This window comes from Heterodontus francisci, chromosome 6, assembly GCF_036365525.1.
Source record: "Heterodontus francisci isolate sHetFra1 chromosome 6, sHetFra1.hap1, whole genome shotgun sequence".
Taxonomy (NCBI): domain Eukaryota; kingdom Metazoa; phylum Chordata; class Chondrichthyes; order Heterodontiformes; family Heterodontidae; genus Heterodontus; species Heterodontus francisci.
In genome coordinates, this window is record NC_090376.1 from 25,496,284 (window position 1) to 25,523,912 (window position 27,629).

Genomic DNA, 27,629 nt, shown 5'->3' on the forward strand with positions numbered 1-27,629 from the left:
ATATAATGAAGGACTCTTGTACTGTCAAATGTCAAAAGGAATAAATACTGGAGTTTAGAAGAGGTCAGCAAATAGTTGTAAATTAGGCAGGATTGTATAAGCAGATGATGTGGCGCATAATGATGGCCAAACAACTGCAGCATCTTTCTAAGTGAAGAAAAAGTAATTGACCGGAATTTTTCATTGGGCGGGAGGCCCCGTCCACCTGCTGAAAAATTGGTGGTGAGCCCGCCTCCGCCGGGCCTGGGGAGCCAGACCAGGATTTTTCACTCCCTAGGCCTTTAATTGGTCTTGGGCAGGACTTCGACCTCCTTGAGGCAGGAAGTCCTGCTTAATGGATCTGCTGGCCAATCAGCGGGCCAGCAGCTCTTAGTCTCAGCAGCGCCACCAGGACCGGTGGCTTCTGCTGGGACTACATCCAGCCAGAATAGCAAGATGAAGGGCAGCCCCGCAAATGAGGTATGTTTTTAGGTCTTCGCCAGGGACAATCGGTCGGGACCCAGCAAGGCAAGTGGGGTCGGTTAAGGGGGCGGGGGGGGGGGGGGGAGGGGAGTGTTGAACATTGGGGGCGGTTGGGGCGGCCCTCCGTGGGGCACAGGTTGCCTGATCAGGAGGACCCCCCACCAGCCCGCAAGGCGGCCATCTGGTTTTACCAGGCAGGCTCTTTGAGGCCTCAGCCGCCCGCCAGCCAAGGGTAAAATACCCGCGGTAGTGAGTTCCACATTCTAACCACTCTAGGTAAAGAAGTTTGTCCTGAATTCCATATTAGATTTATTTGTGATTTATCCAATTTTTATGGTTCCTCAGTTTGGTCTCCCACCCCACCCGCCCCTCCCAAAATCTGATTTACAAAATTGCCAATATCACCACTGCACAGTAGAGCTAAACTAATTGCTTAGTTGACCCCACAGCTATGTTGATGACTGAAACAATGGCTGGAATTTTACACGTCTGCACCACTCCCCCCAGCTCCAAACGCAGGGGGTGTAAAATTAAGTGGGAGGCGGATGGGGAGGGGGGGGTATTCCAGACCCCCTCCCATCCCCATTACAATTTTACGCGGGGCGGCTGTGACGAGAAATGGCCCGCCCACCCCAGGCCAATCAAGGCCCTTAAGTGGACAATTAATTGGTCTATGTACATGGACTCCTAAATCTCTTGGATTACCACTGTTTTCAGCTTTACGTTATGTAGAACGGACTCTGATCTGTCCTTTTTAGTTCCAAAGTGGATGACTTCATACATGCCTATACTGAAATCCATTTGCCACAGTTTTGCCCATTCACTGAATCTTAATATCCCTTTGTAATTTTATGCTTTCATATACACTGCTAACAATGCCACCTATCTGTGTGTCATCGGCAAACTTGGCTATGTGGCTCTCTATCCTGTCAATAAATACAGTGAATAGTTGAAACCCCAACAATGATCACATCCTGCCAATTAAAGTACCTGCCCATCATTGCTACTCTCCTGCTGCTGAGCCAATCTGCCAACCAAGACAATAATTTGCCCTCAATTCCATGAGCTTCAGCTTTAACTAACAGTCTCTTACCAGAGAGAGACTTGATCAAGTAGCTTTTGGAAGTCCATATCAATAATATTTCCCTGCCCACTACCTTCGGCACCTCCTCAAAAAAAAAATCAGACAGGAGGGGAATGGACATGACCTAGCCTGTACAAATCCATGCTGGCTTTCTTTGATCAGCTGAAAATTTTCAAGATGTTCAGTCACTCTGTCCTTAATTATAGACTCTAGGAATTCCACAACAGACATTAGACTAATTGGTCTATAATTTCTTGGTTTCTCTCGCTCACTTTTCTTAAAAGCAGAGTGACGTGCAATTTTCCACTCGAAAGGAATGGTTCCTGAAATCGAGAGAATTTTGGAAGTTAGGATATCTTCAATGTTCTCACCTACTTCCTTTAAAACCCTGGGGTGAAACAATCTGGTCCTGGGGATTTGTCACTATTTAGTGCCATTATTTTCTTCATTGTTGTTAATTTGCTCAAGTTAATGTTGGTGAGTCCCGGTCTCTGATTCAATATTAGCTTCCTTCGGACACTATCTTTGTCTACTGTAAATACTGACTCAATGTAATTATTTAACATGTGCCCCCCCCCCCCCCCCCATTTCCTTATTTTCATTTGCAATATCATTATCAGTTTTTAAGGGGCCCATATTACTCTTATTCACCTTTTCCGAATATAATTGTAAAAGTTTTGTATTGATTTTGATATCCCTTGCAAGTTTCTTTTCATACTCTTTTTTTTTGCAACTAAATAACAACTTGCATTGATATAGTGCCTTTAATGTTGAAAAAAATCGGAGATGCCGAGGGAACTGGAGCAATGAAGACCAGCAAGGACTAGGGTGATGGGTTTGGTGCAAGATAGGATTATAGGCAGCAGAGCTTTGGATGAGCTGAAGGTTACAGAGTGTGAAGAATGGGAAGCCAGCCAGATCATTAGAATAGTTGAGTCTGGGGATGACAAAGACAAGGTTGACAGGTTCAGCTGCAGATGGGTTGAGGCAACAGCAGAGGCTGGTGAGGGTACAGAAATAGACGGTCTTTGAGAAGAAGAAATGGCGTCGGAAGCTAAACTTGAGGTGGAATAGGATGCCATGGATGAGAACACTCTGGTTCAACTTCAGACAATGGCACAGGAGGGGAATGGAATTAATGGCAAGGATATTGAGTTATTTTTCTTGGGGGGAGGTGGTGGGGGGAATGCAAAGGACACAATCACATGATCCCAGTTTCTTAGCTGCAGGGTCGCTAGGGATATACGCTGGGTCCCATTTGGGGGAATAGGAGCATGTTGACTTTTTACTGGAGACAGGCCCTGGTCAGCACACGGTTCTGAAAGGAGATAAGCATTGCAGGAATTGGCCGGTTCTTTTCCCCCTCTTTATGGGCGCTGGTAGATATGTCATGATTCCAGCATTTTAAAATTTCCAGCAGTTGCAGTTACTCCTTACACCCCTTTCTTACCAGTTTTCATTTGCTTCCATTTTGGAATTTTTCACCACCCCCATGTTTTTATCCATCTTAAATTTAGTTATTATTTTCTTCTTTTAATGCCTCATTATTGCCTCACTGAGAAAACCCTTCTTTACAGTTATTACCTCTTTCCAGCTTCTATTGCAGGCTAGTCACCGATTAGGCATGCTACAGCCTGCCAGACTGAACATGGAGTTCAATAAGTTCAGATCATTACGGACCCCCCCCCTTTTTATGTTTAGTTATTTTTTTCTTTTACCTTTTTTATTTGGTTATTTTATTTTAGTTTTTTTTAAAGTTTGTTTAGTTTGTTTCTACTGTGCCTACCCACTGTTCTGGTTTTTTAAAATGTTTGTGCTTGGAATGCTTTGTGCTTTGCAGTCAATTCACACCATCTCTGTACTAACGCTTTGTCTTTCAGCACATCATTAACATACCATTTGCCTTTGTTCCATGACCTTCTGGTCAGTTATTCTCCGTGACCCTGTCCTGTCAACACCTTCTCCTTTGTTATCTCTTGCCCCACCCCCGCTTTACTTGCTTAAAACCTTTTACATTTCTAATATTTGTCAGTTCTGATGAAGGGTCACTGACCTGAAACGTTTACTCTGCTTCTGTCTCCATAGATGCTGCCAGACCTGCTGAGTATTTCCAGCATTTCTTGTTTTTATTTCAGATTTCCAGTATCTGCAGCATTTTGCTTTTATTTAACTACTGCTCTGTGTTTGCCTGACGCTCAATTTCTACCTGGAATGATCTTGCCGTTGCCCCAGCCCACCACCATCCATTTATTTTGATCGAAACTACAAAAAGAAAAATCTTACTTAACTTCCAGTTTCTTGTTCTGAGATGCAATACCACCTGAAATGTTAACGTTTGTTTTCTCATCAGGTATTGCTGATGTGCAACCCACTGGCATTTTCTATCACACAGGTGTATCTTGGAAATTCACAATTGAGATTTCACTGCAGCATATCTTGCATTCATAATTTTTCAACAAAAAGTTAACTGAATTTTATTGGCCAATTGAAAAATGCTCAATTAAATTTATTTGCTGGACCAAGAAGGATTTTCACACTATGTAATAAAACCATTTATACTGAACTGTCCCCGAGCTGATGACTGAATTCAGCTGGTGAACAATGCAATAAATTGGATAATTGTTTATTTTTTTAAATACACATCAGGCATCAAAATCCTTGGTGAAAAAGGTTAATCTGGCTAGTAGTAAGACAGCGTCAAAGATGATAGATTTACTCCATCAAATGAGTGGAAGGGACTTCTTGCGATAGGACAATATAAATACCGTACAATTTAATTTAAACCCGCTTAAAGTACTTTTGTTTGCCCCTTTATTTTCATATAGGGGAAAAGACCACTTCTAGTAACTTACCGCCAGTTCTGCCGAGGCCAACCTGCACAGCAGGCTGAAGGCTTTCCTCACTGTTAAGTAAGTGGGGCATGTGATGGTAGATACTTGGCACTTGTAGGGCATTTCTGTTGGTCAAATCTTTCAACAGCTTTTTGGCATCATCTGAAAATGCAGCAAGATTGAGGATTACATTTAAAAATCTAATTTGTTTTTGGTTGGGATCAGAATGGGGTCACTGTATCTCAATATACTGGTGTATTAGGATAAGTAAAATCTATGGTAAAACAATGGTTCTTTTTTTTTAAAATGCAAGGCCCAAACTTTTGAAAAATTAAAACAAAAAAAATACACGCGTCCCAAGCTAAATAATATCATAAATGAATAATCATACTAATCGCTTTCACCTCCATCAGTGGTACCACAACTTTAGAGCACTAATTATGCCAATTGCAATGGAAGCTACACAACTATATGCTTCCCTCTCAACTAGACATTGGGAGAAGTAGTTTTGCACGTCTATCCCTAATAGTAATATTGTCTGGAGAAATTGATATTAATGACGACAGAGCCAGGGCCACTGTACCCTGAGCAGAATCACCCCAAAGTCTCCTGGCTTACCCCTTTCTCTTGTTTGTCTCCTAATTCCCTCATGCCCTCTGCATTCATCTGGTCAATGAGGCCTACCTCCTGCTCTCTCGACGCTATTCCCACTAAACTGCTGACCACCCAACTGACTGATGATGATTAGCACAAATGGAGGTCCTTAGATTCCTGTCATTATGAACTTGCTCTCTCCTTCTGCTCATATTAGATGCACACAAAACCAGGAAAAATTGGCCTGAATGGCGATGCACAAAACCAGACAGCAGGCTAACATTTCCCCTCAGCGATGTAAAACAATTCAATCAGCAGGTCATCCAAGACTGCTCTCACACACCTTCCCTCGCCACAGAGAATGGCCTTAGCAAAGGGCTGGGAATAAGTGTGCAACTTGTCCTCTCAATGAGGGGCAATATGTTCTGTGGGGCAACTGTGGGTGATAATGTTAATTACGTTCGAGTGCAGCTTAGAACTGTGCAAAAAAAAGCCATCATGCAGGCCTCCACCTGCCAAGGATGAGGCATATTAATTTTGCCACATGGACATTAAATTTTAAATTGCTGGGAAGAAGAGAAGGCCTTTTACAAGGATTGCCAGACCTTGGCTGGATAAAAGACATTTGCATATTAATAGACAGCGCTTGGAAATACGAAGGACCATTCCCTGACATACACTACACAGAGCCAAGACATGGTCAGACCAGTTAGTCACATGACTAACCTGTTTGGCAACCTGGGGGTTTCTGAATTGTACAGTTTGAACTGAGAGTCTGCAGAATTGTTTGCTCCAGAATCAAAAAGACCTCTCCTGGCTGGCTCGCCACAGCCTCTCCTGTCTGCTCCCATCTCTTTCTCACAGAACTCCAAAACCCACTGAAGACACATGACCCCACGAGAGAAAAATCTCCTACAATGAACACTGTTTAAGAAGAATACTGGGCCCCAATGAAAAGCAAGATCTACCTACAATCAAGGACTCTACAGCGGGCTTGAAGCACAGTAACAAAAAAACCCTCTTCAGCGATTGCTTCAAACTTTTCCACTTTATTTTTCTTCTACTCTTTCTGTCCATATCCGCATGTGTGTATCGCGTATGCATGCTAGCGTGGGCGCATTGTGCATTCATAGGCGTTAACCAAATTAGAGTTGAAGTTTAATAAATTTCAACTTTTCTTCTTTAAACGTAAGAAAACCTGTTTATGCTTTTCACCTGGTCATAACAAGGCATTACATTGAAGCAGGTCTGGCAGCATCTGTGGAAAGAGAAGCAGAGTTAACGTTTCGGGTCAGTGACCCTTCTTCGGAACTGACAAATATTAGAAAAGTCACAGATTATAAACAAGTGAGGTGGGGGTTGGGCAAGAGATAACAAAGGAGAAGGTGCAGATTGGACCAGGCCACATAGCTGACCAAAAGGTCACGGAGAACAGGCAAACAATATGTTAATGGTGTGTTGAAAGACAAAGCATTAGTACAGATTAGGTGTGAATACACTGAATATTGAACAGCAGCAAGTGCAAACCTGAAGAAAAACAACCTGAAAAAAACAGTGGGTAAGCAAACTGAACAAACTAAGATGAAATGAAATAAATGCAAAAAAAGATTGTAAAAAATGTAAAAAGGAAGAATAACTAAAAATGAAAGTAAAATGGGGGGCTGTCATGCTCTGAAATTATTGAACTCAATGTTCAGTCCGGCAGGCTGTAGTGTGCCTAATCGGTAGATGAGATGCTGTTCCTCGAGCTTGCGTTGATGTTCACTGGAACACTGCAGCAATCCCAGGACAGAGATGTGAGCTCAGTCCGCAAGCAGGACCCTGAGCTTCCGGTTGCTTGCCATTTCAACACTCCCCCCTGCTCTCATGCTCACATCTCTGTCCTGGGATTGCTGCAGTGTTCCAGTGAACATCAACGCAAGCTCGAGGAACAGCATCTCATCTACCGATTAGGCACACTACAGCCTGCCGGACTGAACATTGAGTTCAATAATTTCAGGAGCATGACAGCCCCCCATTTTACTTTCATTTTTAGTTATTTTTTTCTTCCTTTTTACATTTTTTACAATTTTTTTGCATTTATTTCATTTCATCTTAGTTTGTTCAGTTTGGTTACCCACTGTTTTTTTCAGGTTGTTTTTCTTCAGGTTTGCACTTGCTGCTGTTCAATATTCAGTGTATTCACACCTAATCTGTACTAATGCTTTGTCTTTCAACACACCATTAACATATTGTTTGCCTGTTCTCCGTGACCTTTTGGTCAGCTATGTGGCCTGGTCCAATCTGCACCTTCTCCTTTGTTATCTCTTGCCCCACCCCCACCTCACTTGTTTATAATCTGTGACTTTTCTAATATTTGTCAGTTCCGAAGAAGGGTCACTGACCCGAAACGTTAACTCTGCTTCTCTTTCCACAGATGCTGCCAGACCTGCTGAGTGATTCCAGCATTTCTTGTTTTTGTTTCAGATTTCCAGCATCCGCAGTATTTTGCTTTTATTATATTGAAGCATCTTAATTTAATCAGTTTGAACCCATCAACTTTTAATGGCTGCAATCAAACTAATGTCATTTCATTTTTAAGCCGTTTTGGTTGGGACAGCTGCTATATTTTATTGCCTTCCCTAAGAATACATGAATCACAAATACAAATTACCTGAAAAATTGCTCAGAGATTCTTTGCTCCCATTTGTTGCAGCCACTATACGTTTGAACTGCTCCAGGACACCATTTAATTCTGAGGAACGCTGCAAAGTTCGATGCTCAGCCACACGAAGACGCTCCCTCAATGCGTGGAACTCATGCTGATAGGCAATTAGCTTTTCTGTGAATAAATGGAGGAAATCATTAGCATAAAATCATTCTCAAGAGAAACTATTTTAGAACTATAGAATTCCTCTAAACATCTACCCCACAAAAAGTTATACAATTTTTTTCAAAGTTGCAAGTACAGGTAACTTAGAAACTTCATACACAAGTTATTTCTTCTTTCCTCCTTGGTTTGCACAGTTACTCCCATAAGGCAAGGTCCTGGCTCGTTCTCAGGGACTGTGGTCAAGACTGCAATAATAAAACACATCCCACTGCTCCATGGAAGTGAAAGAATTTTGTCTCCATCTACGCCTTTGTTATCGCTTCACTAGAATATTCCAATGCTCTCCTGGTATCCTCCTCCAATTCTAGCCTCTTGCGCATTCCTGATTTTCATCACTCCATCATTGGCGGCCATACCTTCAGCTGCCTCGGCCCCAAGTACTGGAGTTGCCTCCCAAAAGCTCCCTCTCCTCCTTTAGGACGCTGCTTAAAACCTCTCTCTTTGACCAAGTTTTTGATCACGTCCTAATATCTCAATGTGGTTTGGTTTGTTAAATAACGCTCCTGTGAAGCGCCTAGAGACATTTTACTACATTAAGGACCCTTTATAAATGTAAGTTTGTAAGTTGTTGCAGCAAAATTTTTTATTTCGGAAACAAAACTTGACCCAGTAATGGATTTTTTAAAAATTGCCTTAATCTCCGAACAAGCTGTACATTTTTTGAAGTGTAGGTGCACAGCTCGGAGTTAATAGAACATTTGGATGGATTTTCAATTATTTTATCTGATTGTCCTTTTGAGTAGTTAAGGCAGTATGATGTAAAACAAAAGATACAAATTGCAAGGTCCAGTTTGAAGGATTACTATATCATGTGACAGGTAGATATTGAAGTTGCTTTGTAGTGATTAGTCGCTTGATAGTAGAAAACTAGAGCATTGCTGAAAAATGAGACATGCTGTTGAAACCTTTGTCTTGCACACATCAAGAATGCCAAATTTCAAAGGGAGCAACAATTTATACTGCTTGAGAAAAGGGTGTTGATTGGTTGGCAAGTCCAGTCTGATTGGTCAATGCTTTGCCATGGAGAATGCATCAGGAAACTACTGTCCCCCACACTTTTGTTTACTTCAAAAAAGGCACAAAGCCTGGACATGTTCATTTTGCCTGCGGAGAATGGGTCCCTGCGTATGAATATATGTAGCTTCTAGCAAGCGTAAGTGAGTCACATTGAGAGCCCAACTGATAATCTTAAATTGGCTGTTAGTGTAATTCTTAGCACACTCGGGATTGTTCAGCAAGTGCTGTCCAATCGTGGAATCACATCCAACGTTAGACATTGTGTTCTGAGTTTTGCAGGTACAGGCTGGGTGAATACAGTCAGTACTTTACCTATTGAGAACAGCTGAAGGGACGTGCTGCTTGATATGATCTGTCAGTCATTGGGACGTATGGCCTACGTACCTGGCATCGCACCGGCACGGATATTCATATACCACATTACTCATTTGTGTGGTAGGCAGACCGTCTTTTTGGCTTGTAGCATCGTGTCAGTGGAAATACCACTTGTGTTGTTACTGCATAGCTAGCAATGGCTAGCTTCACCTGTTGCTTAAATTTTTGAGATACCTTTCCCTTCCAGGGTAATCTGGGGTAGACTGGGCACTTTTCAGGTCCGAATGTGGTGGCCTTAGGCCCATTCGTGAGTATGTGTGACACACAACAAGCAATGATCTGGCTGGGGTAGCCATTATCCCACAGGACAGTTTTGTTGTGCCCTATTTCGGTGTCAATTTTGGTGTCAAGCTGCCACACATTATGAGATTGCCGATAAAGCCATTCTTAACGCATGGACATGTAGGAATCCCAATGTGTATATTGCACTTTGTAGTGATTCTTTTCTTGTATGCTCATGATGATTTAGGCTACATTATTACAGTGCACTGTACTTAAGGCCAATAGAAATTTTTAGTTGGTTACTGCATACAACTAATTATAAGCAATTTTCATGTTAAGCTTTGGAACAGCAATGTTTCTTAAGTAGCATGTTTGTCAAATAGGATGTAATGTTCATATTTTTGGAAGAAATATGCCAAATGCCAAAACAATGTGTATTTTGCAGAAGGTACAATAATTAATTGTATATTTTGTGTCAGATAGAGGACAAAGCCTTTTTACAAAGTATCCCAGAATAAAGCTCTAAAACCCTGACAATGTATGTTTAAAAACGTCACGTAGTTCGATTCACAAAACTGAAGGACAGATTAATACAAAGCATCCCATGCGAACAAGCCAATGGGGTTTAAAGAAAATAAACCAACAGACATTCGCATAACAAAATTTGTCAATATGCTAAACTGAATTAGAATCCAATGGCAACTGACCCAACTTCCTTGTAAAATCTTTGCACAATAAGACAGTCAACAAAAATAATTTTTTAATAAAACTTTTCAGAATGATTTCTGTCACTTTGGTGTTCAGCAATGTAAATCACAGTCTGTCGTCACTTGACCTATTGTGATTGTACCAATGCTAGTTCCACACTGGAGCTACCGACCTTAATCTTATTTAACAGCAGCCTTTTCATAGTTTTCTTCTTCAAATCTGTATCTAATTCCCTCTTAAATGCAGTGATTGGCTAGGCTTCAAGAACAACTTGTGGGAACACATTCCATTCTAATAATCGGGTATAAAATTTTTATTTCTAAGCTCCTCTTTATGCCACTAATACTAATCCTAAATTTATGTCCCCTTGGCATCAGTGAGCATTCCCTTCTCACCCCAGCCTCTTCTCTCTTTCACAAGTGTATCGTTCTAACCTCTTCCCACAGCAAAATCACCCCACCTGAAAGGTTACCAGCTCCTGTTTTTGCCAATGTCAGTTTGCTCAGATACACAACACTCCCTTCATCAGGATCTAGCCTAACAATTGGTCTGGAATACACATATTCAGGAGTCTTCAATCAATTTAGGGACACTTTCCTTATATAATCACGCCTTAGGCATGCATTATGTTGAAAGAGGAGGTAAGACAGACACTAGAGGGGTTTAAAATTGATAAAGAAGTAGTATTAGATAGGCTGTCTGTACTTAAAGTGGAGAAAGCACCAGGTCCAGATGAGATGCTTCCAAGGATACCGAAGGAAGTGAGGGTGGAAATAGCAGAGGCACTGGCCATAGTTTTTCAGTCTTTCTTAGACTCGGGGGTGGTGCCAGAGGACTGGAGAATTGCAAATGTTATACCCTTGTTCAAAAAAGGGTGTAAAGATAAGCCCAGAAATTATAGGCCAGTCAGTTTAACTTTGTTTGCGGGAAAACAAAAAAAAATAATTCGGGACAAAATCAATAGTCACATGGACAAATGTGAGTTAATTAAGGAAAGCCAGAATGGATTTTTAAGGGAAAAATCATGTTTAACTAACTTGTTGGAGTTTTTTGAGGAGGTAACAGAGAGGGTTGATGTTGATATAAAAACAAGAAATGCTGGAACCACTCAGCAGGTCTGGCAGCATCTGTGGAAAGAGAAGTAGAGTTAACGTTTCGGGTCAGTGACCCTTCTTCGGAAGTTGATGTTGATGATGTTGATGTGGTGTACATGGACGTTCAAAAGGCATTTGATACAGTGCCACACAACAGACTTGTGAGCAAACTTGTAGCTCATGGAATAAAAGGGACGGTAGCAACATGGATACGAAATTGGCTGAGTGATAGGAAACAAAAAGTAGGGGTTAATGGATGTTTTTCGGGCTGGAGGAAGGTTTGTAGTGGAGTTCCCCAGGGATCAATATTGGGGCCCATGCTTTTCTTGATCTATATTAATGACCTAGACCTTAGTGTACAGGACATAATTTCAAAGTTTGCAGATGATATGAAACTTGGAAGCATTGTGAACTGTGAGGATAGTGTAGAACTTCAAAAGGACATAGATAAGTTGGTGGAATGGGCAGACAGGTGGTAGATGAAGTTCAATGCAGAGAAATGTGAAGGATTTATTTTGGTAGGAAGAACATGGAGAGACAATGCAGAATAAAGAGTACAATTCCAAAGGGGGTGCAGGAGCAGAGGGACCGAGGTGTATATGTGCATAAGTCATTGAAGGTGGCAGGACTGTTTGAGAGTGGTTAATAAAGCATACAGTATCCTGGGCTTTATTAATAGGGGCATAGAGTACAAGAGCAAGGAGGTTGAACTTGTATAAGACACTAGTTCTGCCTCAGCTGGAGTATTGTGTCCAGTTCTGGGCGCCGCACTTTAGGAAAGACGCGAGGGCATTGGAGAGAGTACAGAAAAGATTCACGAGAATGGTTCCAGGGATGAGGAATTTCAGTTATGAAGATAGATTGGAGAAGTTAGGACTGTTTTCCTTGGAGAAGAGAAGACTGAGAGGTGATTTGATAGAGGTATTCAAAATCATGAGGGTTCTGGACAGAGTTGTTAGGGAGAAACTGTTCCCACTCGTGAAAGGATCGAGAACGAGAGGGCACAGATTTAAAGTATTTGGTAAGAGAAGCAAAAGTGACATGAGGAAAAGCTTTTTCACGCAGTGAGTGGTTAAGGTCTGGAATGCGCTGCAGGCAGGTTCAATTGAAGTATTCAAAAGGAAATTAGACAGTTATATGAAAAGGAAGAATGTGTTGGGTTATGGGGAGAAGGCAGGGGAATGGAACTGAGGGAGTTGCTCTTTCAGAGAGCCAGTGCAGACACAATAAGCCGAATGGCCTCCTTCTGCACTGATTCTGTGATTCTGTTAGAACCATAGAAAAATTACAGCACAGAAGGACGTCATTCAGCCTGTAGTGTTGGTGCTGGCTGAAAAACTAGCTGCCCAATCTAATCCCACCTTCCAGCACCTGGTCCGTTGCCTTGCAGGTTACAGCACTTCAGGTGCATGTCCAGGTACCTTTTAAAAGAACTGAGGGTTTCTGCCTCCACTACCATTCCTGGCAGTGAATTCCAGACACCCACCACCCTCTGGGTGAAAAAGGTTTTCCTCCTTGTCCCTTCTAATCCTTCTACCAATCACCTTAAATCTGTGTCCACTGGTAATTGACCTCTCCGCTTGGGGAAACAGGTCCTTCCTGTTGACTCTATCTAGGCCCCTCATAATTTTGCACACCTCAATTAAGTCATCCCTCAGCCTTCTCTGTTCTAAGGAACACAACCCTAGTCAATCCACTCTTTCCTCATAGCTGCAATTTTCAAGCCCTGGCAACACTCTTGTAAATCTCCTCTACACTCTCTCCAGAGCAAGTGTGTCCTTTCCATAATGTGGTGACCAGAACTGTACGCAATACTCCAACTGTGGCCAAACCAACGTTTTATAGAGTCCCAGCAGTACATCCCTGCTTTTGTATTTATACCTTGGCCAATAAAGGAAAGTATTCCATATGCCTTCTTCACCACTTTATCTACCTGTCCTGCCACCTTCAGGGACCTGTGGACATGCACTCCAAATGTCTCTCACCTCTTCTACCCCTCTCAATATCCTCCCATTTATTGTGTATTCCCTCACTTTATTTGCTCTCCCCAAGTGCATTACCTCACACTTCTCCGGATTGAATTCCATTTGCCACTTTTCTGCCCACTCAACCAAGCCATCATCATTCTGGAGTCTACGGCTATCCTCTTCACCATCAACTACACGACCAACTTTTGTGTCATCAGCAAATTTCCCCATCATGCCTCCCACATTTAAGTCCAAATCATTAATATATACCACAAACAGCAAGGGACCCAACACTGAGCCCTATGGAATGCCACTGGAAACAGCTTTCCATTCACAAAAACCTGATATTGGTGCATGGTGTCCATTCCTAGATTAACAGGGTCATTAACAATTTTTAAACTGAAACTGGGGAGGAGGAAAGGTTAAATCAATACGAGTCTTGATCTATCAACATAGATTTTCCTTTTTGGTCCAAATCTAAAATACTGCTTGATTTTATATTTCAATGATTTATATTAAAAGCAGCAAAATGTCAAAGGTGAAGGAAATAGGCAGAATAAAAGGACGAAGGACAAAAAGAGGACTTACTGCATAAATGAATGCGTCATGTAAAATATTAAGACATTTCCCACCTCTTGAGATACTCTCATTTTTGTGTTCAAGGGCACTTGTCACTCCAGCTCCCCGTGATCTAATGAAATCAGGCTACCTGGACAGCCACATGTCCCAAAACAGCTTCACTCATTTGAATGGAAGCCAGCATCTTGGAACAGCTGAGCAGTTGATCTCGATCTGTCCAACCAGAGGGAAGAGGAATTTAATCACTGCCGGCCATGTAGCGCTGCATACTCAGGTTTTTCCAGGTCAGGCATCCATCCCTAAGCCAGTCCCCTGACTTTTAATATGCCATTAAAGCTGAAGAAATCATCTGCTATTATTCATGCAACATAACTAATCTGATGAGCAATAATGTAGCCACACAGCAGTCAGTCTGGTTCAGTATGTAAACTGACCAGTTAAAATCATAGTGTCAGCCATGGCTCAGTTGGTAGCACTCTCACCTCTGAGTCACAAAGGCTGTGGGTTCAAGTTCCACTCCAGTGACTTGAGCACAAAAATCTCAGCTGATACATCAATGCAAGACTGAGAGAGTTCTGCACTGTCAGAGATGCCATCTTCTCAGGTGGACATAAAAGATCCCATGATGCTATTTTGAAGAAGAGCAGGGGAGTTATCCCTGGTGTCCTGGCCAATATTTATCCGTCAATCAACATCACAAAAACAGATTATCTGGTCATTATCATATTGCTGTTTGTGGGAGCTTGCTGTGCTCAAATTGGATGCTGTATTTCCTACGTTACAATGGTGACTACACTTCAAAAGCACTTAATTAGCTGTTAAAGTGCTTTGGGACATCCTGGAGGTTGTGAAAGGCGCTATATAAATGCAAGTCTTTCTTTAGAATCCCACAGCACAGAAGGAGGTCACCATTTAGTCGATCATGCCTTTGCCAGCTCTTTGAGCGAGCTATCCAATTAGTCCCACTCCCTTGCTCGTTCCTTTTCAAGTATATACCCAATTACCTTTTGGAAGTTACTACTGAATCTGCTTCCGCCATCTTTTCAGGCAGTGTGCTCCCGATCATCATAAATTGTTGCATAAAAAAAAAATTCTCATTTCCCCTCTGGTTCTTTTGCCAATTATCTTAAATCTGCGTCCTCTGATTTCTGACCCACCTGCCAGTGGAAACAATTTCTCCTTATTTACTTTATCAGAACGCCTCATAATTTTGAGCGCCTCTATTAAATCTTCCCATCACCTTTTCTGCTTTAAGGTGAACAATTTCAGTTTCTCTAATTTCTCCACATAAAATGAAGACCTCCTCCCTGGTAACATTCTGGTAAATCTACTCTGCAGCCTCTCCAAGGCCTTGACATCTTTCCCAAGTATGGTGCTCTGAATTGGACATAATATGCTAATTGAGGACCAACCAATGACTTATGAAGGTTCAAATAACTTTCTTGGTTTTGTACTCTTAGTCCTATATAAAGCCAAGGATTCTATATGTTTTCTTTAAATAAATATCTTGATCAACTTACCTTGCCATTTTCTAAGATTTGTGTACGTGGATATTGCATGTTTAATACTTACCTGTCTCGGTACTGTTTCTACAGCAGTAAAAAAGCTGGGGCATTTCTCCTAAGTTTTGAATTACAAGACTATATTTTCAAGTAACAATATTAGTTTTTATTCAGGTAGGATAGAGAAAAAATAGCTCTGCAATAAGCAATAGAAAATGGTGATCCACACTCATAGTAACTGCAAAAGAAAAAAGACTGATGTGGCATTGGAAGTTCATTTAAAAAGCAATCTAAATACAATAACAAGCATGCAGATGTCATTTTTAATAGAAAATATTTTCATGGATTAAAAGCTTCAGTCAGTGCCACTCTAAAACCAGTATTAGAAACTGTCCTGATTGTTTAATGGGTCAATGCACGAATGGGTGTTGGTAAGCAGCCATGCATTCCAGAAGTCTACTGTATAATTGCTGGTCGACATCGAGTTAGCTGATCTCAGGCAGAATGTTACAATTGGCTCCTTGGCAAAAGAGGGTTAAAATTCGCAAAAATTCCCATTTCTAAATCGCTAAACAGTGAGCATGTGCTGACTGGGTGTTAAATGAAGATGGGATTAACCTCGGTTGCAACATCTCAAGGCAGATTAGCCTGCTAGCATTCATTGCTTGGATTCACACACAAAGGGTGAAATCTTAACTCACTCAAAACACATTCACTTATGGGACAAACTTCTGCCACCAGAGTTGCCGGCCAATCAGAAGGCCATCAGCTCTGCAGTACTGGCAGCATCACTGCGAGCAGGGCCACTGCTGATACTGCAGGTCTCCTGCAGTACTGAAGGAGGCAACCCCAGGATAGGTGAGTGGGTTCGGGGTCGTCAGGGCTAATCAGGCAGACCCCAGCAATGGGTTGGGGTGGTCTTTGTCACTGGGTGGACCCTCTGTGGGCCATGGATTTCCCCCAAAGGAGGAACTCCCCCACCTGACTCCACTAGGAGGCTGCCATTTCTCACCTGGCAGTGCCTCTATGTGGCGGCAGGCCCCTTCATCATCCACAAAATTGAAGTGGAGGCAGGAAGAGGCCCTCAAGTGGCCTGGGGTGGGAAGGCCGTCCTCGGCATTCCCCGCCCCAGATAAAATGGCAGGGGGCCCGGATAACATCAGGAATGGCAGCCCTTGCCATTTTGTTTGCTCACCCGCCTCTGTGCCTGTCTCCAAGGGCAGCATTAAATCCTGTCCATTATTTGGGAATCAGAACAAATATGGTTACTGTCTGGAAAAGTTGAGGGGAATCGATCAAGAGGAAAACAATGTGGTACAAGGATTGGTGATGTGACAAGAACAGGCAAGGATAACTTCAAGGTCTGATTGCATTGCTGTTTGTGGAGACTGGAAATTACAGAGTGCACTGTTTGTTAACCTCTTAAATGGCGAGACAATGTGTGTCACAACAGAGAAAGAAAGAAAGAACGAACGAATGAACGAAAGAACAAAAGAAAGAAAGAGGAAGAGAGACAGAGAAGCGAGCATGAGCAAAATATACTCAAACACACACACAAAGACAGACAGGAACACAGTGAGGAAGCGGTAGCAGGAGACACAGCACAGGCAGACAGGAAACAAAACATTGCATTTATATAGCACCTTATCACATTTTTGAAATACCTCAAAAGCAATTTCCATAACATTTTGTGGAGTGCGTATATTGCAATATGGCAATAATTGAGGAAGTACTTAAAATAAGCCAGTATACTACCTACATTACATTCAGTATTGGTTTTATTGCAAGGAAATAAAAACATTGTGACTGTCAGATTTCAATATCTTATCAGCAGAAATTCATACCACGTCAACACAATGAAATCTGAAACGAGCAGTAAGCAGACATATAAAATTTGTCAATGGGTCATTTTTGCTGTATAAAACTGATAGCCCAGCTGAAGAAATATCCAAAACTAAATTAAAATTTACAAGCACTTAATAGGAGCAATCAGGTTAAATTATAGGCATTGAAGGTAGCAAGTCTATATTTCTGGGCTAAGAAGCCATAGGTTTATCGGTTCCTTAACATTAAAAAAGAAACGGAGTCTACATTTTTGCTATAATCTAGTCAGGAAACTGCTTTCTCACAATATTAATCCAGGACTTTCTTTTTAAAAATAGGACAGTACTAGTAAATATGCAGGAAGTAGTTCAAAGCTTCCTTCAACAGAATGACATGAAAAATAAAAATTCACTACTCCAGGTAAAACAGATAAATTACTCTTGATGTCAGACTGGTTGCTGGAAGAAGACAGTGACAGATACAAAAGCATCAAGCTACATGTCAAAACAAGTCTAGGTAAGATATTCAGGTGCACAAAGGAAGGACCAAAGCAAAAGCAAAAGGCCAACTTTCTGGAAATCCATTCAGCAAATATTTGAAGTTAATTTATAAAAAGTACATCAACTGCTTGGAATTAAAATCTGCAATAATCCCTTAACTGCTGCAGCAGTCTTTCTGCACCATTACAATTTCTTTGCTGGTATAAGGCAGCTAAACAAATCACAAGTAGTAAAAAAAAAAATACAATATTGCGTTGACAGGTTAAATGGCTTGGAGATGTTTTCACACAAGGCTCCAGCTGTAGTTGAACAGGAACCTTTGTCTCCAAGCTCCTGTCAATGGCGCTTTAAGAGAAGTTGCTGTGCTTGGAAAACGCTTCAAGCAAAAAAGAAATGAAAACTAAAAATCAAGCTTTTGCTTCCTTCTTGTTAGGCTGAAAGCTTTTGAAATTAACAGTCACACATGAGATAACAACATATGTTTTTAGAGTGGTTCTCATGCACAGAAAGATGGAGGAACATTTTACAAGGCAGTACACGATGAGTAGGCACCGACCAGAAGGCAGAAAGCGAAAGGAGAATGGGGGAAAGAAAGGACCTGTTTTTTATATTCTTTCATGGGGTGTGGTCGTTGCAGGAAAGGTCAGCATTTGTTGCCCATCCTTAACTGCCCTCGAGAGGGTGGTGGCGAGCAGCCACTTTGAACCGCTGCAGTCCATCTGTGCCGGTACACCCACAGTGCCGTTAGGGAGGGAGTTCCATCCAGCAACATTGAAGGAATGGCAATATGGTTCCAAGTCAGGATGGTGTGCGACTTGGAGGAGGACATGGAAGGTGCTGTCAAAGGAGGTGCGGTGAGTTGCTGCAGTGCATCTTGTATACGGTATACACTGCTGCCACTGTGCGTCAGTGGTGGAGGGACTGAATGTTGAAGGTCGTGAATGGGGTGCCAATCAAGCGGGCTGCTTTGTCCTGGATGGTATCGAGCTTCCTGAGGGTTGTTGGAGCTGCATTCATCCAAGAAAGTGTAGAGTACTCCATCACACTCCTGACTTGTGTCTTGCAGATGGTGGACTGGCTTTGGGGAGTCAGGACCATTGAAATTAAAAGGTATTTAACAGACTTTTGAAAGCCACTCGGGAGACAACAAGACATAGCTTTGAGGCAGGGTTGAAGGCGGTTGCTGATGGAACAGGGGGAACAGACCCAAGTAATAAGTCAGCGTTGGAAGAGCAGTGACAGACTAATAGTTAATCCTGTGTCAATTCATTTCTGGGTACACCATATATGGCAATTACTTCTTTGTTTCCACATAGGTACGATGAGCTATGTTTCCCCAAAATAAACCACAAAGCTAAGTTAGACTAATTAAGCACTTTGGTTCTATAACTTTTCTTCTGTCTCTTGTTCAATGCTCCAATAAACATGACTGTATGGCCAACTCTCTCAATACTGTCTGAGAGTGTCTCCAGTCTGGTTTTCATCTTGTCCAGCACAGAGGTCATGCTGGTCAAAGTTGTCTACATCCTGTGTTAATGTGACCATGGTAGACTATCGCTCCGCATCCTGTCTAGAAGCTTTCAAATGGTCAATCACATCATCCTCCTGCACTGTCCACATGGGAATGGTAGCATTCTGGTTATGTTACTAGACTGGCTGTCCAGAGGTAAAAACAGAAAATGCTGGAAATACTCAGCAGGTCTGGCAGCATCTGTAGTGAGAAAGAGCTAATGTTTCACATCGATGACCTTTTAGCAGAACAGTCATCAACTTGAAACGTTAACTCTGTCTCTCTCCACAAATATTGCCTGACCTGAGTATTTCCAGTGTTTTCTGTTTTTATTTCAGTTTTCCAGCATCTGCAGTATTTTGTGCTTGCAGAGGTGTGGACTAATAAATAGAATACAGTAACAATAATATATAGCACTTTTCATGAGCACTGGACGTCTCAAAGCGTTTTACAGCCAAAGTACTTTTGAATTGCAGTCACTGTTGGAATGTAGGACTCTCACAAACAGCAATGCGATAATGACCAGATAATATGTTTTTCTGTGATGTTGACGGAGGGATAAATATTGGCCAGGTCACCAGGGATATCTCTTATAGACATATTAACTAGGAGCAGAAGTAGGCCATTCAGCCCTTCGAGCCTGCTCCACTATTCAATAAGATCATGGCTGATCTGTTTGTGTCTCAAATTCCACACTCCCATCTACCCCCAATAACCTTTGATTCCCTTGCCTAACAAGAATCAATTTACCCCCACGTTAAAATTATACAATGACCCCGCCTACACCACCTTCTGAGGCAGAGAGTTCCAAAGTCGCACAACCCTCAGAGTAAAAATGTCTCCTCATCTCTGTCCTAAAAGGTCAACCCCTAATTTTAAAACAGTGCCTCCTAGTTCTGGACTCTCCCAATAGCAGAAATATCCTTTCCACACCCACCTTGTCAAGACCATTCAGGATCTTATATACTTCAATCAAGTCTCCTCTCACTCTTCTCAACTTGTGAAAATAAGCCCAGTCTGTCCAACCTTTCCTCATAAGACAACCCGCTCATTCCAGGTATCAATCTAGTAAAAATCATGAGAGGTATAGACAGAGTGGATAGCAAGAAGCTTTTTCCCCCAGAGTGGGGGATTCAATTACTAGGGGACACGAGTTCAAAGTGAAAGGGGAAAAGTTTAGGGGGGATATGCGTGGAAATTTCTTTACGCAGAGGGTGGTGGGTGCATGGAACGCTTTGCCAGCGGAGGTGGTAGACGCGGGCACAATAGCGTCTTTTAAGATGTATCTAGACCAGATACATGAATGGGCAGGAAGTAAAGAGATACAGACCCTTAGAAAATAGGGGACAGGTTTAGATAGAGGATTTGGATCGGCGTAGGCTTGGAGGGCCGAAGGGCCTGTTCCTGTGCTGTAATTTTCTTTGTTCTTTGTTCTTTAAATGTCCTCTAAACTAACTCTAACACATTCACATCCTTCCTTAAATAAGGTGACCAAAACTGAACACAGTATTCGAGATGTGGTCTCACCAATGCCCTGTATAACTAAAGCAGAACATCCTTACTTTTATTTTCAATTCCTCTTGTAATAAAGGATAGCATTCCATTAGCCTTCTTTATTACTTGCTGTACCCACATACTAACTTTTTGTGACTCCTGCACTAGAACGCCTAGATCCCTCTGCACCTCAGAGTTCTGCAGTCAGTCTCTGTTTAAGTAATACTCTTCCTGCCAAATTTCAAACTTCACATTTTCCCACATTATACTCCATGGCAGCTGGTGGAATTTAATTTCAATTAAATAAATCTGGAAGTAAAAAGCTAGTGTCAGTAATGGTGACATGTAACCACCGGATTGTCGTAAAATCCCATCTGGTTAACAAATGTCCTTTAGTGAAGGAAATCGGTGTTCCTTACCCATTCTGGCATTCATGTGCCTCCAGATGCACAGCAATGTGGTTGACTCTTAACTGCTCTCTGAAATGGCAGAGAAAACCACTCAGTTATCAAGAAGGTAGTATTACCACTGTCTTCTCAAGGGCAATAAATTCCAGCCTTGCCAGCGATGTTCAAATCCCATGCACGAATAAAAAAAAACTCTCCTGGTTTGATTTCTACCTGCGTCAATGCAGCCTACTAATTGTCTCCTCAGTCAGTTGAATCCGGGAAATCTACCATACTAGATGAGAATTGTTTTTCGGTTGGGCGGGGGTGAAGAGAATCTCCTTACATGAGTGTGTACAATTTAATAATTGCATGGAGTACTTTAAGTACAGCCTTTCCTTCTATTCGATTATATTTGCTTTAAAAGCAAAAGAAATGTGGAAGGAAGTATTTTTTCAATAAAGCAATGTAGTATTGAATGCATTCATGCTATGGGTTGTATTGCTCTGTATTCTGCACTCAAGTGTAGGTTGACATCTGTACCTGCTGTGACTGGACTTAGCTCAGCCAAAACATTTTCTCTTTAGTCTCCCAAACTGCTCCTCATGGATATCTTGGTGCTTAGTATCAAGCAATTTGCAGCTAACCTATTAATTGATTGATGCTTTCTTTATTTGGATTTGAAATTTATTTTGACAAAAATCATCTTCACCATCTTGACTTGTTATTGTTTAATTTCTGAAAATGTGAAAAATAAAAAAATTTTTAAAAAAGGTTTAAGGTGTAATTTAATCAGAACTGTCATCTTGGTGAAATCATGGCTGAAATTTTAGGTTAGGCAAGAGGCCCCGCCCACTGGCCAAAAAGTCAGGGTGAGCATTTTACACTCCCCAGGCCCCTAACTGGCCTTGGGCAGGATTTCCACCTCTCTGAGGTAGGAAGTGCCACCTAATGGCGCTGCCGGCCAATCAGTGGGCTGGCAGCTCTCAATCCCAGCATGCCACTGGGACCGGTGGCCACTGCTGGGACTGCAACCCAGCTACAGCAGCAAGAGGGACGACAGCCCCTGAAGACAGGTAAGTTTTTGGGACCTCACCTGGGACAATCGACCGGGCCCTGGCGAGGCAAGGGGGAGTCGGTTTTGGGGGGGCGGCGGTGGACACTTTCTTTCAGTGGGAGTGGTTGGGGCTTCAGGGGCGGCCATGATTTCCCCATCCTCAAACCCACAAGGGGGCCGCCAGGTTTTACAAGGCGGCGCTCGGGGGGCTTGAGCTGCCCGCCTGCAGCTGGTAAAATACCAGTGGTGGCAGGAGGAGGCCCTTAGTGGCCGTTAACTGACCACTACAGGGCCTTGATTGGCCTGAGGCAGGCGGGCAGTTTCTCTCCGCTGCCCCTCGTAAAATTGCAGTGGGGTGGGAAGGCATCGGGAACACCACCACCCCCCCACCCAATTTTACGAAACCCCTCCACCAGCCCGCTCCTGTGGGGGACCATAAAATTCCAGCCCATGCATAAATGTTTTCAGCATTCACTTGCAAACTTATTGACCAGGAAACATTTGAAGCTAATAAGCGTTCAATAGCGATGCCACAGGATCAGTGCAGGTGAAGGCCATTCAGCCCATTTGCTCACATTTTTCCAGAATGCCAAGACTAACTTCTCCCCATTAAACTTTTCCGAATAGGTCCACTGCTCAGGCCTCAGCCAGTTTTCCTAGCAATCGATTCCATCTGCTGATCAATCTATATAAAATAAGAGCACATCCTCAGACTTGCACAATGACTTAACTTTGTGCAGTTACAGTAATGGCAAGTTACTCCAGCCATAAAATGTATAAAAGAAAATAGACTCATGATTTAAATATCCATAGGTTAATAGGTGACCAGCAAGAGAGAGAAAGTAAGGTTATACTACAGTCACTGCAGCTACATGTGAAATCACAAATCTGTGGGAAAAGTAACCCGAAAAAGCAAAGCAGAGAGTGTTAAACTCTTCAAAGCTACAGAAAATTAAAATGAATCTCAGAATAGCTTCAATGATATCTGCTATCTTCCCAAATGAATTATTCATTAGCATCTCTTGACTATGAGCATCTGAGGCAATTTCACTAAGCTAAGCCTGTTCCTGTCTGTACTTAAATACTTCCGACAGAGGTCAATAAATAATGATCAGGGTCAGGACCATGGCTTGTTTTCCTCTCTCTAACCAACCAATGAAGTCATTTTTAATCACCCCTATTGCAACCAAGCTGTGATCAAATAGTTCAACACAGCTCAGGGATTAAACCTGGAAATTTTCTGTTCTGTATGGCTCAAACACTCACTATTTTGTGCTATGCGAGAAGTGCTTTAATTAAATCTCTGTTTGCGTTTCAGCAGAAATAATTCTCTGAAGAGACCATTCTGACTTCCAGTCAGGAAATCGCAAAAGGAATGCTGAATGACAGCAGTTGCTTTTGGCTTCCCATCATCCATGCTTTACTGCTCATGTACAAGATGCTGCAGAATCCCGTAATACAGAAGCCACTTGATCATGGCTCTGATGGAAAGCCTGCTCCCAAGATCCTGCTGCCTGTCTGTTGCAGGACTCTTACTAACTCTCTGCTGACAAATCCAAATAAAAGCATTTATACTTTATCAACAATAAGCCAGGCAGTTTATGCTCAAAATGTTGGAGGCCCTTCGGAAGGGGTCTTATCAATGCAACAATAGACTCAAGCCAATGGCCTGGATTTTGTGGTAGTTATAATGGTGAAACTGTCTGTGTTACATATGAACATACAAATTAAGAGCAGAAGTAGGCCATTCGGCCCCTCGAGCCTGCTCCATCATTCAATAAGATCATGGCCGATCTATTTGTGTCTCGAATTCCACACTCCCACCTACCCCCCAATAACCTTTGATTCCCTTGCCCAGGAATCTATCTACCCCTACCTTAAAAATATTCAATAACCCCGCCTCCACCACCTTCTGAGGCAGAGTTCCAAAGTCACACAACCCTCAGAAAGAATTTCTCCTCATCTCGGTCCTAAAAGGGCAACCCCTAATTTTAAAACAGTGCCCCCTAGTTCTGGGCTCACCTAAAAGGAGAAACATCCTTTCCACATCCACCTTGTCAAGACCGTTCAGGATCTTACATACTTCAATCAAGTCTCCCCTCACTCTTCTAAACTCCAGTGAAAACAAGCCCAGTCTGTCCAACCTTTCATCACAAGACAACCCACTCATTCCAGGTATCAATCCAGTGTTCATTGTCATTGCTCTTCTGAAACTGACAGCAACTTTAGGAGTCTGCTAATGAGAATAACACAGAAATCCAGAAGTTGCAGTCAATGATTCTACATTTCTCCAAATGGTAAGCTGCTGAGGCACCACACCCACTCCCCTCAACCCCACCAGATTGCAATCAATTGAACTGATGAGAACTTTCACTCCTACACTATTAGCCTCACTGTAAAAACCTTTGAAAAAGTTACACCTTGTTGAATGAGATGTAACTGGATTTTTAAAGTGTACTAACCTCAATTACTAATAAATGCCCTCACAGGCCTTAAGAGGCAAATGTTATTTGTGAAATGCCAAATGTGTAACAGCCCCGACAAACACATTTTTCTGCAGCACCTGTGGAAGAGCCTGTCACTCTAGAATTGGCCTTTATAGCCACTCCAGGCGCTGCTCCACACACCACTGACCACCTCCAGGCGCTTACCCATTGTCTCTCGAGATAAGGAGGCCAAAGAAGAAGAAAAACCTTTGAAAAAGTTACACCTCGTTGAATGAGATGTAACTGGATTTTTAAAGTGTACTAACCTCAGTTACTAATAAATGCCCTCACAGGCCTTAAGAGGCAAATGTTATTTCTGAAATGCGAAATTCTCCATAATGATAAAAAAAAATCCACATTTTTAAAATACTTTTTTCTAAAGTTTGTTCATCTTTCAATCAGCTTCTATCTTAATCCAATCATAACTTATTTTGCTATTTGAAAATTTAAATTAAAAGTGTAGGATATTAACTGCTTTTAACTTCCTGGTTTGCTGTGTGAGAATGCAATTGGCTGCTTATCTGCTTGCTGGCATCACTGCTGCCACATGCCTGGAGATCCCTTTGACTTTGCACCAGATTTAAACTGCCGTCAGGAAAGGGGAAAATCCACGCCACAGGGATGGTTAGATTTTTGAAGGCAGCTTTCTTCAAGGTCAGTGGCAAATGCTGTTGCTTTGCTGCTGACAGCACAATCTGGGCCAATGTAGATCTTTGCCCGAACAAGTCTTGATGACCTAGGCAAGCATAAGATTTCCTCTTCAAACCAGTACTTATGTTATTATTCCTTCGATTGAGAATGAATCTCATTAACTTGTAAAGGCCTCAAAGCATAAATGGCAATTAAGAGAACAGATTTTTTAGAAAAGTGCTAGAGTTACATAAACAATGATCATCGTTCCCTTCATCATATATATTTTGAAAATGTTTTTCTCCACTCTCCATTGGTTATGTATCACTCCCAAGATGGGAGGATGGGCAAGAAAGCAATCTGTCCCTAGATCTTTAGCTAGGTTAAAATGACCATTAGGTGATTAGGTGAAACATGCCCATGGTGATTCATTAAACAATTTTCCACATTTATCCTTCTCACTTTAAGAAAGCACCTGGTCTCCACTCTGTATCTTCATTGCATGGCAGCATCTAGATCAGAACTAACTATGTTGGAAAATACAAGGAAACTGGCCTTCCAGATCACAGATAGGTGGTGCAGAATGCAGGAGCTTCAAGATCAACATCCTTCATATAAAAATTTAGTTTCTATTTTCTTTTCTAATAAAAAAACAAGCACTGTATTCCTGATCTACCATTTTCTTAGATTTTTGTGGGCAGTTTTATTCGAGTCACAAAACATCAAACCTCGCTTCCCAAAAATGTTCCTGGATAGAGTCCGATTACCAATTTCAGGTAGTCACATAAGAATGGACAGCACAAACAGGCTATTCAACCTAATTGGTTTATGCTATTAGTTGTCGTATTTGAATACAATTCAAAGTGACCTCTCCCTGATCAGAACTTTAAAAACATTACACAGCTATTTAACCTATATCAAAATATAATTACAATGTTCTCTACATACGCTGAAAGAATTTATAAACTTTTTTTTTTACTTTTGGCAAACTCCACGGTTTAGTCACTGTACAAGCAACATAAGGTTAAATAAATTTGGCACGCTTATTATTGCAGTGGAGCAGGAGATAAGCACACGAATGCTTCTTTAATCTTTCTCAATTTGCTCCTGCTGCCTTTAATATTTGCTCAATACTTTTGTTCCATCAGTGAGTATCTGGAGAGTAAGCCCCAGTTCTACCAAAAACACTTCATCAGCAGCTTTGGCTTCAATGGATTTAAAATTTCCAATCCCTCTTCCCAAAAGTGTTCCCAGTTTGGATCCAATCTTAGCAGATGCTAGTACCTGAACACAATCTACGGAAGGGTCACCTCCTTCTCAAAATAATTCTCAGCATTTCAGAATCTTGTTAATTAATGCAAATCCGCTGGCCAGTTCCAAAGTCAAAATTTTTTGAAAGCTACACTGTCTCTTCTATACACTGGAATTGCATTCCTTAGCAAAAAAAAAACTGCTAACGTTATGGGTGGAAATGATTCTCAAAAACTAGGAGGAAGAACAACTGACATACTTATATAGGGGCTTGTCACAGCTCTCAAAATTGCTTCACATACAATGAATAACGTGGAAGTGCACACTGTATATTATGCTGCTAGTTTCAAAACAAAGGATTTTAAAGGAACAGGAAAAAGCCATTAGGTTCAATAAGCCGATCCATGGTTGGGATTTCATGTTGGGCAGACAGGAGCCGACCGACTGAAACGTTGGTGGCAAACGCGCTTCCGCCTCACCTGGGGATCCGACTCGCATTTTATGGGTCCCGAGGCTTTCATTGTTCCGAGGCGGGACTTCCACCCGCTTGAGGGAGGAAGTCCTGCCTATTGAGCTGCCAGCCAATCAGCGGGCCAGCAGCTCTTAGCCCCAGCAGTGCCACCGGGAGCGGCAGCCACTGCTGGACTGCAGCCCAGCTGACCACAGAGGAAGTGATGGAGGCGGGAGTCCAGGTAAGTTTTGGTTGCTTTGCTGGGGATAATCAGTCGGGCCCTGGCGAGGCAAGGGTAGTCGTTTGGGGGTGGGTGGGGGGGGGGGGGGAAAACAGGGAGTGTTGGGGCTTGGGGGTGGTTGGGGTAGCAGGGGTGGCCCTCCATCAGGCACCCTGTGCCCGATAAGCAGGGCCCCCTACCACCCCGAGACGATTGAAAGCCACCTGCGCTTCCCAGGCAGCATTTCCCGGCTCCGGGACGCCCGTAAAATCCATGTGGAGGCAGGCGAAGGCCCTTAAGTGGCCATTTAAGGGCCTTGATTGGTCTGGGGCAGGTGAGCCATTTCCACCCCCCCGTCCTACATAAAGGGGGCGGCAGAGGCGGGAGTGGGTTAGGAAAGCCTCCTGGAGCCTTCCACTCGTTAGGGTGGCGTAAAAGTCCGGTCCATATTTCAGAGGCAAACTTTACCTGTTTTGAAGTCATATTCCTCATTATTTTCCAATGTTTACAAAT

General features: G+C 42.3%; 1 protein-coding gene across 1 annotated transcript in view; it reads right to left on the bottom strand.

The window, feature by feature from the left end:
• mgat4a (alpha-1,3-mannosyl-glycoprotein 4-beta-N-acetylglucosaminyltransferase A) overlaps positions 1-27,629 on the bottom strand; it is a 263,412-nt gene that overhangs the window by 114,724 nt on the left and 121,059 nt on the right. The window contains exons 2-3 of the mRNA XM_068033329.1: positions 7,625-7,792; positions 4,399-4,539 (exon numbers count right to left, since the gene is read on the bottom strand). Coding sequence (XP_067889430.1) covers positions 4,399-4,539; positions 7,625-7,792 — 309 coding nt within the window. The remainder of the gene's footprint in view (positions 1-4,398; positions 4,540-7,624; positions 7,793-27,629) is intronic.